Below are 14,728 nucleotides of genomic sequence, written 5' to 3'. Positions count from 1 at the left end.
AACCAGGATATGGAGGACTCTCAGTTGTATGGTAGCATACATTTAACGGGGGCCAAAATAGAATTGAGACTTGAATTTGTATAATTATTTGACATTACCTATTTAAAATGCTATCGAATAATTTCAGTAACTTCATTATATAATGCAGTGATTTTTTTGTTTTAAAATTTCAGTTTTTACACATGTACAAAAATATGAATAGACCCGAGTTTAAAATGGTGTAGACAAAGGAACACAATTTTATATTATAAAGATATGTTTCACAATGCTCCATGCTTACACGAGTACATGATGTGTACACACAAACACGCATCACGACATTGCGTTCATAAACGGTACACTTGATATCATAAAAGCATTTTTGTTCGATTTTGGAGCAAAATTTAGAGCGGAAATATCGCTCCAGCGCGCAGGCGTCACAGCGGAAAGGTATTCCACACGTTCCGCCTGCCTCGCCAGCGAGATTGATGTGTGTAGAATATTTTACACCAAGATAAGGGTCCATATGAGCACCCTGTATAGCGAGCGGTTTAGCGACGCTCCGATAGCAGGGTTTTAGTAAAATTTCTGATGTTATGAGACTTGAGAGGGATAAGCGCGCATACTTTGGTTGTTTGTAGATTTTGATGACGACAAAAAATCGTTGTAGTTGTATGAGAATCGGCAGTACAAATTTCGGGATCGATACATAATGCTAACAGGCTACAGGCTAAAACAAGTAAACCTCGTTCAAAATAGATAACTAATAAACGTAAACATTTTTTTTTGAAATATTTAAGTACCCTTCGTACATGAACATCCAGACCGGTAATGTCAATGTAATAAATACTGGAAATGTTTATTTGAGCATAATAAACCTTTAGATGTCCCGACCGTAATTTACATAGCACGTTATGTAAAACAAAATATGTACAGTAAACAGATAAATTTGTAATTACATTAAAAATCAGCGCAAGCGAATATTTGCTCAATTTACTGAGCACAGAAGGTCTAAGCTGCGACGGAAACGGGTGAATCAAAAGATACAAAATTAAACATTACTTCCAGCCCAGGAGTTCTCTGAATCACTTTAACGTCGTTGATTGCTAACTGGATCGGTATAAACCAATTATCAATTTATTTTGCAGGCTGCTCTAACTTCCAGTCCGGCTAAGCTCCTGTTGCTTGCACGAAATGCACGTCTGTCTTTCTGAGATCCAATTATTCTGGAGCTAACATCCTCACATGCGAGAACTATAATACCTATGAGAAACAATAAAATGTTGCGATATCGAAATTGAATAAATACGGATTTTTATTGCTCTTGTTTCACACTTAAATTGTTCCAGTAAGGGAAGTCGTTTGGAAATGTTTGTGTTTCTTTTGCTGCGTAAGTTTTGTTTTTAATTTTATTTTTGGGTATTGTTCATTTTGAGAATATTAATGGTATTATCATGTTTATGACTTTTTAATACGTAGACTTTTCGTAATAATTAAGTAGGATTATCTTCAAAAGGATATAACAATATTATATATCGTATGTCAGACCCTTAACTGTGTAACTTAATACGACGAGATTTTATGAACGATCCGTTCAGTATCACCCCTCTCATCCTATGTCAACCAACGGTACGTTAAATTCTAAAATAACCCTTCCGATATTTCAGTTTCTCCGTGTTTCGGATGGGATTTAAAACATACACTGGACATTCAAAAAAAGAAATTAGATGAATTTGGATTAGACAAGCTTGTGTCCAAACATAGACACGATTTCTACGAAATAGACGGCAACAGCCCGCAAAGCGAGCAGCTGAAAAGTTATATACAATTTGTGTCGAAACTTTCTGAGAATCTTATAAACAACGTTCATGGTAATATAAAACGCAATTATGAATTGAACGCAGACGAAGTGAAAACGCTTGATTATCGTTTTAACACTACTAATTTGGAATATGAAAGCATTTTGAATGAGTATCTGAACAAAATGGCCAAGGGTGCCAAATACAACGACAGCACAATATTCTTATTAGATTTCATGGATCTGTCCAACTTTTTATTACAGTCCGTGATCGAAAGTAATCTTGCAGATATCAAAGGAAAGTTTCTTTTGCCAAACTCTTGGTACAATCAGCCTTTGAAATATACGATGTTGAGACAACAAATGAAAATTGTTATGAACGTAATGGAAATCACGATTTGTAGAAACTTATCGATCTGTATCGATAATGCGGCGTACAGCGAGTACATTATCGAGTGGCTGCGGCTTCTGCTCAACGCAGATGATGAGACTTTATTAAATTTCTTCAAAGCAATAAGTGAAATCCTTACCGAGAAGAAGCATACAATCAAAAGTAATATATTTCGAAGTAAATGTAAGACCGCAGCGAAATCACATTCCTCACAACAGAGGAATATTCTAGACTTTCTTGATGAGGTTTTGAGTGGACAAGATACGGATATCTTCCAATCTCGTTACAAGAAAGTAGCTGATATGTTAAAGGGTCTGTTCAAAATTATCGACGATAATTACGAACTTAATTACGAAAATACCTTTAAACTAGATGACATGTCCCTAAAATTTTTCCATCTAAAAGACATTAGCGAAGATGATATAAAATATGCATTAGATACTATAGTAGAAAACATGCAGGTGAATATAAAAATATGGCCTCTAAATGTGCAAAATGAATTAGAATATGCATGGGAGCAAATAACTCTCCAGTAGAATATATCTCTTGAAATATTTTTGCGTGGAGCTGTGAATAATATAACAAAAGGAGAATGGCAAACTACCATAGGACTTTGGGCCTGATCGTTACACTGATGATTTATGTGGGGTTAAATAGATAAAAATATACAGATTCTATATACACTCACCGGCACGGAATCTTGGCCACTTCAAATTTCTGCGAAAAATTACACTATTTCTTTTCTACTACAAAATTCAATAAAAATTTCATCAAAACTAGTTAATTTAATGTTTTTACAAACTTTTAGTAATAATTTGAAGTTTATAAGAAGTACTACCGCGTAGATATGAATTAAAGAAGAATTTACGCTTTTCCTGTGAAATTTAAATGATTTCTTAAAAAATGCACAAAAATTAGAAAAAAGCGTTTCCATAAAAAAAATTTAACCTTTTAATATTGGGTGTTTCCTTCTCTTGCCTTAAACACTGTTTGCATCCTTTCTGGCATACTCTAGAAGACATTATTGATGTCCACTTAAGCTATAGTGTACCAAACGGCCCCAGCTGTATTTCTAAGCTCATCCAACATTGGTTGTGAGTTGGAATCAAACTTTATGTTTCTTTTAAGCATGTCCCAGATGTGTTCTATTGGATTAAGATCCGGGATACGAGCTGGCCACTACAATTTTTCAATAATAACCTCTTGAAAGTACTCTTAAACGCATCGCACGACATGCGGACGTGCGTTATAGTGTATTTGTAGCAAATTTTCTTCAATGATAAACCTGTAATAGGGCTGAACATGTTCCTGGAGAATTTCCTCGATGTACCTGATCAAATTAAAGCCATTATCTACGATAACTAACTCCGTGCGAGCATCGGAACTTATACCTCCCCATACCATTATTGAGCCTCCATGAAAAATCGCCGTTTGAGTTGTGTTGATGGGTGAAAACCTCTCTTCTCATTTCTTCTATACTGACTCTTGGCTATCAGAAGCTCGAAAAGTGCCTTGGCACTCATCTGTGAACACCACACGAGCGCACTGGCTGTGGGTCCAGTTTTCATGTTCTCGTGCAAAACGAAGACGTGCTTCTCAGTGATGTCTGAGGAGTTATGGACGGCGTGCTGGTCTGCAAACCTTTAAATTAACTTCCTTCATTAGTCTTCTCACCGATTGCTCACTCACATTTATTGTCCTGGTCTTTTTGAGCCGATGGCGTATCTCAACAACTGTCAGAAAGTGATTTCTGAGTATCTTTTGAACAATAAACCGGTCTTCTCGAGCTGATGTGCACCTCATGCGTCCATTTCCTGGTCTGCACGTATAGCTGCCAGTCTCCTGGTATATTCTCCATACATAGTGCATCACTGAACGTGGTACGTACTGTACATTAGGTACTTTATGTTGCGGCAGTCATTGGTCTATCATTTTGATGGCCCGTGCAGGTTGTTCAGATTTTATCGGCATTTTTTATTGTTTTTTATGATCATTGACTACAGCACAACACTAACAATATCTTAAAACGGCATAAACGATATCGTAAAAAGTTTAAAACGAACCATTCGTAACTTCGGCTTAACCGCACAAATCACAAATTTCGACTAAATCTTAAGAAGTGGTAAAAGATTATTCTCAAACATAATGATTTCTTAACATAAAATTAAAGAAATAATATGTTAACATATCTGCATACAAAAAAATCGTGAAAAACACTTCAAACTTTTTTTATCGGCAAATTTGTAAGTGGCCAAGATTCCGTGCCGGTGAGTGTATATAACAATTAAAGATCTGTTCTATGGGATAGCAGAGATATTGAGCATGTAACGTCACTAAAATTGAGGTTAGGTTTGCTCGAGTTCAATGAATAGCTTTGTTTCTTTCTAAGTAGAGGTAAGTTTATATCCTATTTAGATAAAGAGTGTAACAGAAGAACAGTTAGGTAATAGAGATATTGGATCGAACTTTTATTCTTTTAGATTACCTACCAAAACATCGTATGTACTTATATATAAAATAAAACACGTTTTTTCATAAATCGTTTATTCATCATTATCATCATAAACAATTAACACATCATCCAGAAACTGTGCTGGCAGCATTAAATCTGGTTGATACCTTGCCCAACTAAGGTACCATATTATGCACATAACGTGACAGCAGCAACCTACAGTTCTTCTTCCTACTAAACAATTACAATAATAAACTGTTATTGCTTCCCTTCCTATGAGAGCCCTCACCCAGCAAGAATGACATAGATATGTTGCTCTATTTCCAATCTGTAAAGAAATACTTTGTTAAAACACCTTTTATTTTTACTTTGAGATTTAAAAAGAAGATTATTGGCAACTTTTTACTTAAAATATTATCAAAACACTCAATAACTTAAATGACGAGGTAATATCCACTCTAATATCACTGGCCACTGCTCTCATTCTTTGATCGCATTGAGAATCAGTTCTTAGTAAATGAAACCGTGTGCGCAATACAGAACGTCCACAATAAATACATACACGTTGATGACCAAGAGTTACAGTGTCTTCTTCATGATTTTCAATCCTCAAAGAATCATTTGCAAGTTTCCAGCATGCATCACATATGTGATCAGAGTGAATGATCTACAAATAAAGAATTAATATTACAATTGGACAAAAGAAAGTGAATATTGCCGGTGTTTTACAAGTAACCCTGTATATATCTCGTGTCACAATGTTTGTCCTCAATTGACTTCTAAACCACTTAACCGATTATAATAAAATTCGCACACCATGTGGAGTTTGATCCAACTTGAGAGATAGGATAGTTTAAACATGTAGGTACCACGGGCGAAGCCGGGGTGGACCGCTAGTATATATATAAAACAATGTGTGTTTACGTTTTTGTTTGATTTCAATAGCTAGTACTAAATACCTTAGATAATACTAATCCACTAACCGTTAGAGGAGCAGCACACCCTTGTATAATTGATATTATTGCGTTATCTTGTAACAAATGCATACGTATAGCATTGTTACGATTAGCATTAATACCACAGTTGATGCAGTTCATATTTGTAAATGAAAAATCGGATGCAAAGTCGGTGTCCAGGTAGGGTAGCAGTAGTGAGTCGTAAAGGCAGGTAATCAAAGTCCGGTGTGCAAGCGTTGGTTGGTAGTAATAACAGAGATCGTCAGTGTCCGTAATACGTAGCGAAAGTCGATAAAGATGAAGAAAATAAGTTAACCACGAAACGAAAAACCTCAATCAAATGTCAAAAGTCAAACGACAAACATGACATTGTAATTAAAATTGAAGCGGCCAGCTACATTTCAGAAATATTCTTACAAAGTGCGGCCGCCATGAGTAAAAATGTGTAGAATTACCTAAATAAATAGCGTGCTAAAAAGTTAAAAATAAAATATGTATCGCAGTTAACTTATATTGCTGATTTATAAAGCATTTGAATTTTATATAAAACTAAAAATGAAAATAAATATTCATTCGTTTTAATCGATATATCGACTATTTTACTCCTGACAGCACTGACAATCTCTGCTTGATAAGACCGGTAGTCATAGAAATCTAAATAACAATGCCGTTAGTGAACACATTATCTTTTTTTTCAAACATTTGTTTTCCCATAGAATCAGAAGTCAATATTTTACCAAGAATTATTAAAAATAACATAATGAATTTTAAATATATTATTATTTCTGTAAGGCCCTAATTTTGTTAGGCCCAGTTTCGCCATTCTCCTTTACATATTCGCAAACGGATTAATTGCACTCACACATGCGTTGTTTTTTTTACACTCTCATACCAATAAAAGCTATCAATCCCTCCAAACTTGTAGCTATCATTTGTAGGCTCATATAGTACTCGTAGATTTTAAATGTCATACCTAAAAAAACACATTTGAATAAATTTGTCGGCCATTAGGCATACGATTCGTCCATATGCGACATAATGCGTTGCTCGAAGACTATCTCGCACGTTGACTCATTGTATACGCAACAATGGATTGAAAATGAAGCGATGTGATGCCAAAACATTCCAACCAAGTATCCATAATCAATGGTATTGTATTCTTACGTGACTAGACTTCGCCTTACGCTTGACGCGATAATAACTCGTATGTTTATTAGTAACAAATTTCATATTCTCTTCAAGGGCAATTGTGGGCTTGTAATCTTAATAATACTTGCAGGTATTTTGAAGTTTATTGACGCCGTGTTTCGATGATACATTGCATTATGCATGTTTGATAAATTGCTAAGGCTCGTTTAATTCGCGTCGATGGAACGCAAATTTGCTCGGAATGATTTGCATTTTATAAACTGCGAATAAAAATAGAGTATTAGCATTTTTCTGGAGTGTTCCATTTAATGGAAGGAATAAGAGAACGTTTCGTTTTATTCTGGTTCGTGCTGTTACACTAATGTCCATTAACTTAATCGTCTTTATAAGCGTGAATCCTAAAATTGTAATTTTAAATCCAGATGTATGACGTCAGATAAAGATTTTACTTGTTTTTGGCTATAACCAACGATAATGTAATAATGGTCTGTAATTAATGATTTTAAGTTTTAACGTATTACCCACGTGGTTTTATGGAAAATCTGGTGTTTAAAATATAATAAGCTATTTCGGCGAATTCAGATATATTTCAGAATGTGGTTGTATTCGTTATATGAGTATCAACCATCGATGAATTAATTATGAAATTCTGTTCTTTTGTGTATTAATCCGTGCTTGTAAGTAATTTAAAAGTCTTTGGTTATTGTGATTTGATTATTTTGATTTTTATTATTGTACGATTTGATGATTTCAAATGGGAGATATTGGTTATTAGGTAATATACTATACTACCTACGTAACATATTAGGTAGAGTATATGAGTTTTGGAATTTCACTGGTTAGGGGGAGGCCAATATTCCTCGTGTATAGCAGTTAGTAGTATTAAAACGTGTCGCAGAGCTGAGTAATCGTTCCATACTGTTGAACTCATTATAAAATCGCATTAATGAATAGCAATGGCGTTTATAACATACTTAATTGACACTTTTTTTCACGTTACCGGTAATCGCTACACGCTTCGTACACTAGGCTATACTGTATCATTAGATTTAACTTGAAAATTAATATTCGCGGCTTGCAAACCTGCGCCGCGGCATTCCACTAGGGTACTATTACGTCATGTAACGGCCAATTCAATAAAGCTCAAAATCGCCTGGCAAAATATCCGATGTTACACCGGCGATACGATGTAGGTGTTCGTTAACAGCAAAGGACCTTGATGTTAATTATTATTTTTAAAGGTGGTTGGCTTTTTTTTGGTGGTATTTTACGTTAAACGTTACAGCTGCTGTCGGAGCCTCGTAAGGATTTAAATTTCAATGTGTTAATAAAAAATGGCTTGGAAAATTAATGTAGGAATTTATGATTTAGGTGCTTTGGGAATAGGTTTAAATAATTTGGAAAATCCAAAAGTGCACGCCTCATAATTTTTTTTTAATAAATATTTATTAATTATTATTTTTGTTTATTTAATAACAATTAAACCACATCGAATCAGACCCTGAAAAATGAAAGGGTTCTATTCCTGAGCATACTCAAGCGTAAGAGAAAAAAAAAGACTCGATTAGTAAAGTATTTCGGTCGCTATCGTGTTAACAAGAAAAAGGATCCGCACATACAGACACACGGACGTCCAAGACAGAACTTTTTTAAACTGTTTTTTAACTAGTTTAAATAACAAAAATGACATCAAAAATATCATGAACGTTAAAAATAGTGTTTTTTCTTAATATGTGTGTGTATGTATTATCTTACAAGTGCAATGTATGATACATAAAGACATTTTAAGTTTGAAAAATCAGATGTTTTGCGCGAAGTGACAGTAGTACCCACCTCAACGCTTCGCTTATGAGGCGTGCAATTAGCTCCTATTTAGTTTCAAGCTGCGGTTTAGCAAAGTATCCTAACACAAGCTGCTTATGAAATTTTATCTGTAGTAAAATCTGCAGTAAATTCTTCTTAGGTAATAAGAGAGAAGTAAGTAATTACATTTTTGTATTTGGATGTAAATAAATAAAGCAACTTAAATAACATTAACCCAATTTTTGAGACTTAATTAAATATATATTTTTCATGATATAATATAGGATGATAAAATCGTCACGGTCAATATAGACGGATGAACACTAAAAGGAAATAAATAACTATTTGTGCCTGAAATAAAGCTCGGTAGGGTTGTGAACTGTGAAATAGAGGTTAGTATTTTGTATGGTCCACACATAGCGGCGAACGAAGCCGCGGGCGAGATGCTACTATAATATTTATCGAAGCTTGTCACATCTGGGTTGAATCACAACTTCCAACACAAAGACAGCGTGTCTCATGCTTTTTTATCGATTTATTTTTGTACTCGCTTTTTTATTGCGAGTGGTATAACATTGAATTCCGCAATTTATAAATTTGTTTTCATAAAGAGCAATGAGAGTGTAATTTTAGTTCGAACGAAGGTAAATGTCAGTCGGTTGATTGAGAAAACGCAACAAAAACAACATTCCAAGTACATTTCGTATCAATCATTTCATTTTTGGATTCCCTTCAACACTATCGTATTTGTTACTCTAAAATAACGAACAAACCAATGATAAAAGTAAGTATCTAATGCGAGAGGTATAACATTGAATACCAAAATTTGAAAATAAGTGTTCTTAATGGCTATGGTTAGGGAGCCAGGTGCAAATTTGGTTAACTATTTCCTCTCAAGAGATAATTCGTCAGACGCATGAGAGTATAGTATTATAAAGCCTCGTGAACGTCAGCTGGCGCTCGGTTGGGGGGGTGAGCGGTTGTAGCCTCCCACGCAAAAATATATTCATTCATTCATTTCCTCTCAGCTAAAAATTTGTCAAATTGTAGCTAACCCAATATCTCAACGAAAAAAAATAGTCAGCTGGTTACAACATGGTGTATTATACGTCAGCTGGTGTCTCGAACATGAAAGTTAAATTTAAAGAAAAATTTATTTTCCGTTATTTCCTCTCAAACAAAAATTTACCTGATGATAGCTTATATGTAACTGTGGATAAATATATATGTCAGCTGGCTGTATCTTGGTGGAAAAACCGTCAGCTGATACGGGAGGCTACAACCGCTCTTCCCCCCAACCGAGCTCCAGCTGACGTTCACGAGGCTTCATAATACTATACTTTGATGCATTTTACTAATTACCGCTTGAGAGGAACTTGGTCATAAAATCTGCTGCTGGCTCCCGGACCACTACAAATAACCACCCGTAGTATGAGTTCAAACGTAGGTAAATGTCAGTTAGTCGATTCGCAAAAAGCAACAAAAACAACATTCCAAGTACATTATGGTATCTCGGTGAGTCACTATGCGCTGAGCTGTTTGACTTACATTATCTATGTAATTGTACGTGCTGAAAATTGGAATATTAATGAAACACTGGTTTTATACACTAACAAAATGACTGGTTAGTACTCTGTGGTTTATAGTAGACTTGATATTGGTATTTGTTTGCGTTTAAGCGTAACGTGCTATTAAAAAAATCAGAAAAAACTGTCGGATCAATTTTTAACGGGTAAATATCAAATGTCTAAAATTAATCTAACAAAAGGAGCTTTTGCGTGAAGGATACAAACAAATATAGGTACATACAAACTTTCACATCTTCTCTTATATATAAAAATGAATCGCAAAATGTGTTGGTAAGCGCATAACTCGAGAACGGCTGAACCGATTTCGATAATTCTTTTTTTATTATATTCCTTGAAGTACGAGGATGGTTTTTATGTAGAGAAAACGTAAATATGTACCACGGGCGAAGCCGGGGCGGACCGCTAGTTTGTAATATTTATAGGACAGTAACAAGAGAATAGAGGTGACAATTGTCAAGTTAGTCTTGCATTTACTTTGACAATTTCACGTTGGATTTAAAACGAGTAGGCGTCGATAAATGGTATACCATCGACTTTAATTGGTTTTTATGAGCTTAATAATAATCCTGGTTTCATGCATATAAGGACTGGATCGTTTTTATATTAAGTTATTTTATGACGAGTGTAAAGTGATATAAATAAACTATAATCGTAAAACTAGTTAAAGGTAAAAGTAAGTTAAGACTTAAGAAAATCTGTATCTTATTTGTAATAAAATACGCAAATTGCACGACATAGCAAAACATTTTTCTTGATGTTTTCACAAATATTTTTAATACAATAATAGAGACACGACGATCACAAACAAATCAAGACAAAAGAAGAAATATTAATAGGTACCTTTATTTTTAACAGTAGCGTATTACAATCGTCATCTCCTTTTCTACCGACCGTCCGTCTGCATATTGTATGATCGTGCCGGTAACTCGCATACGAATATAATTAATTACCAAGTTTAATTGATCGCGAAATGTCTGTCTCGCGAAATTAACCTATCAGTTGTTCCTATGTCCCGGGGTAAAAAGTAGCCTATGTCCTTTCTCTGGTATCAAAATATCTCCATACCAAATTACATGCAAATTGGTTCAGTAGTTTAGGCGTGATTGAGTAACAGACAGACAGACAGAGTTACTTTCGCATTTATAATATTAGTATGGAGTATGGATAGATATTGTTTAGAGTTTTAGTAAATAGGTTAACTAATTTTACACCTAGATTAAACCTTCCAATTGATGTTAGTACGTCCATAAATTGTTATATAGCAATGAAATTAATCGAGAATCAAACTATTGTGGTTTTAATTCCTATCTTCAATTTATTATTTTACTCATAGTTTGAATTAAAAGGAGCACCTTCTGTTCCGGAAATGTCATCACGAAGATAAGTCTCTTTGTTAAATAGCTATTTAATGGGAAATAATGAAAATGTTTTGTGCGCAGCAAACAGCCTCGTTTCTAATATGAGAAATTCTAGCCTCTGTCTGACCTGTGGAACAGTTTTCATTAAGCTATACTCATATAGATTATGAGCCTAGTTTCATAGTATTGCAGTTTACTTCTAGTTCGGATTCAAACGTGTTTATTGAAGTTGCGTCGGACTGTTTTTGTTTTATGTAGATACGTGTTTTAATAGCGCACAAGTTGTGGGTGAATTAAACTTTTGCTTTGGGATTGATGGTTTTGGTTTAGTCGTGGTTTTGGTGTTTGTTTTGTAAATGGATACTATTAGTTTTGCTTTACAAACGTGAAGCTATAATTTACGCTTGCATTTCGGGTATCTAACGTCAACAAATTTATCAAACAAAAGTTTCAAATAAAATGCGTTTAAGCAGAGACAAGTTTATCTCTCAACTACAAATAAAAGCTCGGTATTTTAAAATATTATCAACGATCTACCTGTATGTCTAAGCAAATAGCGGCGTTGAAATAGAAGATATCAATATCTGTAAGACTCCGAATACATCACAAAGAGAGGCTCGTCTAGCTCGTCTAGTCTTCAACGAGAGTTGAGTGAAATAAATAAATAATACTCAGAATTCGCGTTCAGATTTTATTTTAATGCCTCGATAAAGAGCGCATGTGACTTAACATTGTCGTAACGCAAACGTTGTCAGCCTGTGTTGTCAGCAGTTATCTAAATAATTATTCCTTTTGACGCGTGACTGGTTTGGATATCGTGATTTTGTTTGTCTCAAAACTGTTCCAAAATCCCTGTAGATATGAGTACGGGTATAAATATTACTTATTGTATATGGCACAAAAACAATTGCTGTCTTTCGGAGCTAATTGGGCGTACTTACCTACTGGAAAAATTAATAATTAATTTCATTTGTATAGATTATTAAGAATTTTCGTTAGCCAATAGTTACAGCCATTTACTTTATACTAGTTTGAACTGATTAAAGCAAAAGATTGCAACATATTTTGAGGGTTATATTTTATACGGCAGATATGAATGAGCTTAAGGCTTATAGACATATAAGCCAAGGGAGTAAACCAGTCTAAAAGCTCAGACTAGCGCCATTCAGTCTAGAAGGTATGAAATCCTTATTTACAGATTGTCTGTATAAAATCCCTATTACCTACAAATCATCTTTATATTAATCATGGAAAGAATTAATGCTATTAATACAATCTCCAATAACATAAGCTTTTATCGCAATTGGAATTATTCCTCCAGTATTTTAAAGTTTTTACTCAAAGGTATTGAATGCAAAAGGAAACTTTTATTCTTTGAGAACTGCTTTATAAGTAACTAATGCCCAAAGGGTGGAGTTCTTAGTTAACTGGTATACTTTAATTTACTGAATCCTAGTATTTACGTGGGAATTGTAAGAATATTGCGAATCAAAATATTATTTATTGAAGACATACAAGAACCGATCAAAGGAATGCTATAGAAGGGATTTATAAATCTTCTCACTTGGGAATTTTAAAGTATTTTTCTAACGTCTTTTAAATGTTTAGTTATTAGGAATTTGTATAACGATTTTAAAAATTAAATATTAATATGTAATGTGGGCTTGCAATTGCTTTTGATTTGGAAATTCCTTTTCATGTTTAAATTAGACGATGAAAACAGAAATTATTTTACGTTCGCAAATGTTGCCACCATTATTTAGTACTTACACATTTATTACCACTTTATTCACCAAGTGTAATCCAGCAACACTTCATATATGTATATGTTTTATTCACCTCGTCTTAAGAACAGGTTGTCAAATTAACTGCAATCTGCCCGATTTGAATAAGTAAGTCGACAATGTGTGCTCGTAGTTTGCGAACTGACCTGTCTGATATTACCAGGGTAATAGAAGCAGATGAATATGTTATATTTTGCTGGACTGGGTCATGTGGTATACTTGAAGTAGTATAATGATTTTCGGTATAGGAAGGCATACTTGAAGTACTATATTGATGATCAATGAATTGGTGCATTTTAGTATGTACTAGATATTTTAATTCTAAACATAAAAAAGTAAGCAGTTATAGGTATTGCCGATAGAAGTGAAATTTTTATAACTTAGATTTTTTATCAAACGAAATTTAGATTAAAACATGAGCATGTCGGTTACGCGAACCAATAAGATAATCCTCTTCCAAAATCTACTGAACGTAGCTAAAGAAGTTTACACTTCAGAAACGGTATATTAAAGATAGCTGTATATTATAATCTATCGTATATTCATATAGGGGATGTAGTGGAAACACAGAGCATACAGTCAATAGTTACGCAAATTGAAATCCATACTTATGCAGATCTCAATTTAGATTTCAAATTGGAAAATGTATAGCAAAGATACAAAAGATCAAACGACTATTCTAAACCCGCTACCGTCTCAAGTATATATTTTTCTACTTCGTAATCCAGCAGAAGCGCATTCATACCACTTAATAATATACCACTTAATAATTGCCACTTAAACTTCATTCAGCGTTTCAAGGAATAACAAATTTATTTTTCTCGTTTACAAAACTTCAACTCGTTGTATTGGTTTCCTTATTTGTAGCGAGCGGACCGTAAACACAGTGTAGTGGAGCAACGTCCCGATACCAAGTTTTGTTTGGTTTGTCGCGCTTGTGGTCACGTGTCTTGCTATACGGCGGAGTAAAGTGCACTGGGCTGTGACACTTACTGTTATTTCATTGTGTTCTAGTGGTTGGATAAAAATGTCGTAAGAGGAACGATTTATCGACTGGATTGATCCTTCACTGGAACAGTTTATCTCCATAAACAATACACTTGTGTGTTTATAAAATTAGGCATCTAAACTAGGTATGTGCTCGCTTTTGTGTTCAAAGTGTTGGTTTAAGTTATTTTGAGAATGAAGCACCATTGTAATTCCCGGGCGTAGGTCTGAGAGTAGTGCATCCAGGCAATGTTGGGCATTTACTACCTCACCTTTGTTAAATCTTTGAGCCTGTTTGTTCTCGCTGGCTGCGCCGAATTTCCATTCCATCGGACTGTTCAGGCAAAGGAATATTTGCTAACATATCCCTTGTTACGTGTACAACATTTTGCAGGTTAGGCACCTAATTTTCTTTGAGCGCCACTGAAATACCAGAACTAACAGTACTACGCGTACATAACAAGTTTAACTATCTATATTCT

The 14,728-nt window shown here is 34.4% G+C and overlaps 2 protein-coding genes across 2 annotated transcripts in view; both read left to right on the top strand.

The window, feature by feature from the left end:
• The window catches only part of LOC149911350 (Krueppel-like factor 6), a 108,638-nt gene that overhangs the window by 35,551 nt on the left and 58,359 nt on the right, over positions 1 to 14,728 (top strand). The window lies entirely within an intron of this gene.
• Positions 1,348 to 2,704, top strand: LOC149911351 (uncharacterized). Its single transcript, XM_090118512.1, has 2 exons — positions 1,348 to 1,369; positions 1,647 to 2,704. The coding sequence occupies exons 1-2, from the start codon at positions 1,348 to 1,350 to the stop codon at positions 2,702 to 2,704; spliced, it is 1,080 nt and encodes a 359-aa protein (XP_089974638.1).

This window comes from Colias eurytheme, chromosome 1, assembly GCF_061535395.1.
Source record: "Colias eurytheme isolate Ceu_HAF_F1 chromosome 1, ilColEury1 Martin Lab GWU primary, whole genome shotgun sequence".
NCBI classification, from domain to species: Eukaryota; Metazoa; Arthropoda; class Insecta; order Lepidoptera; family Pieridae; genus Colias; species Colias eurytheme.
The sequence above is the reverse complement of the archived record's forward strand: the minus strand, read 5'-3'. Positions and strand labels throughout refer to the sequence as shown.

Excerpts from the sequence above, each read along its gene's own strand:
- LOC149911351 (XM_090118512.1), top strand. The coding sequence starts at position 1,348 with ATGTTTGTGTTTCTTTTGCTGC. Across the intron at positions 1,370-1,646 it reads GTTTGTGTTTCTTTTGCTGC|TTTCTCCGTGTTTCGGATGG; the intron begins GTAAGTTTTGTT and ends CCGATATTTCAG.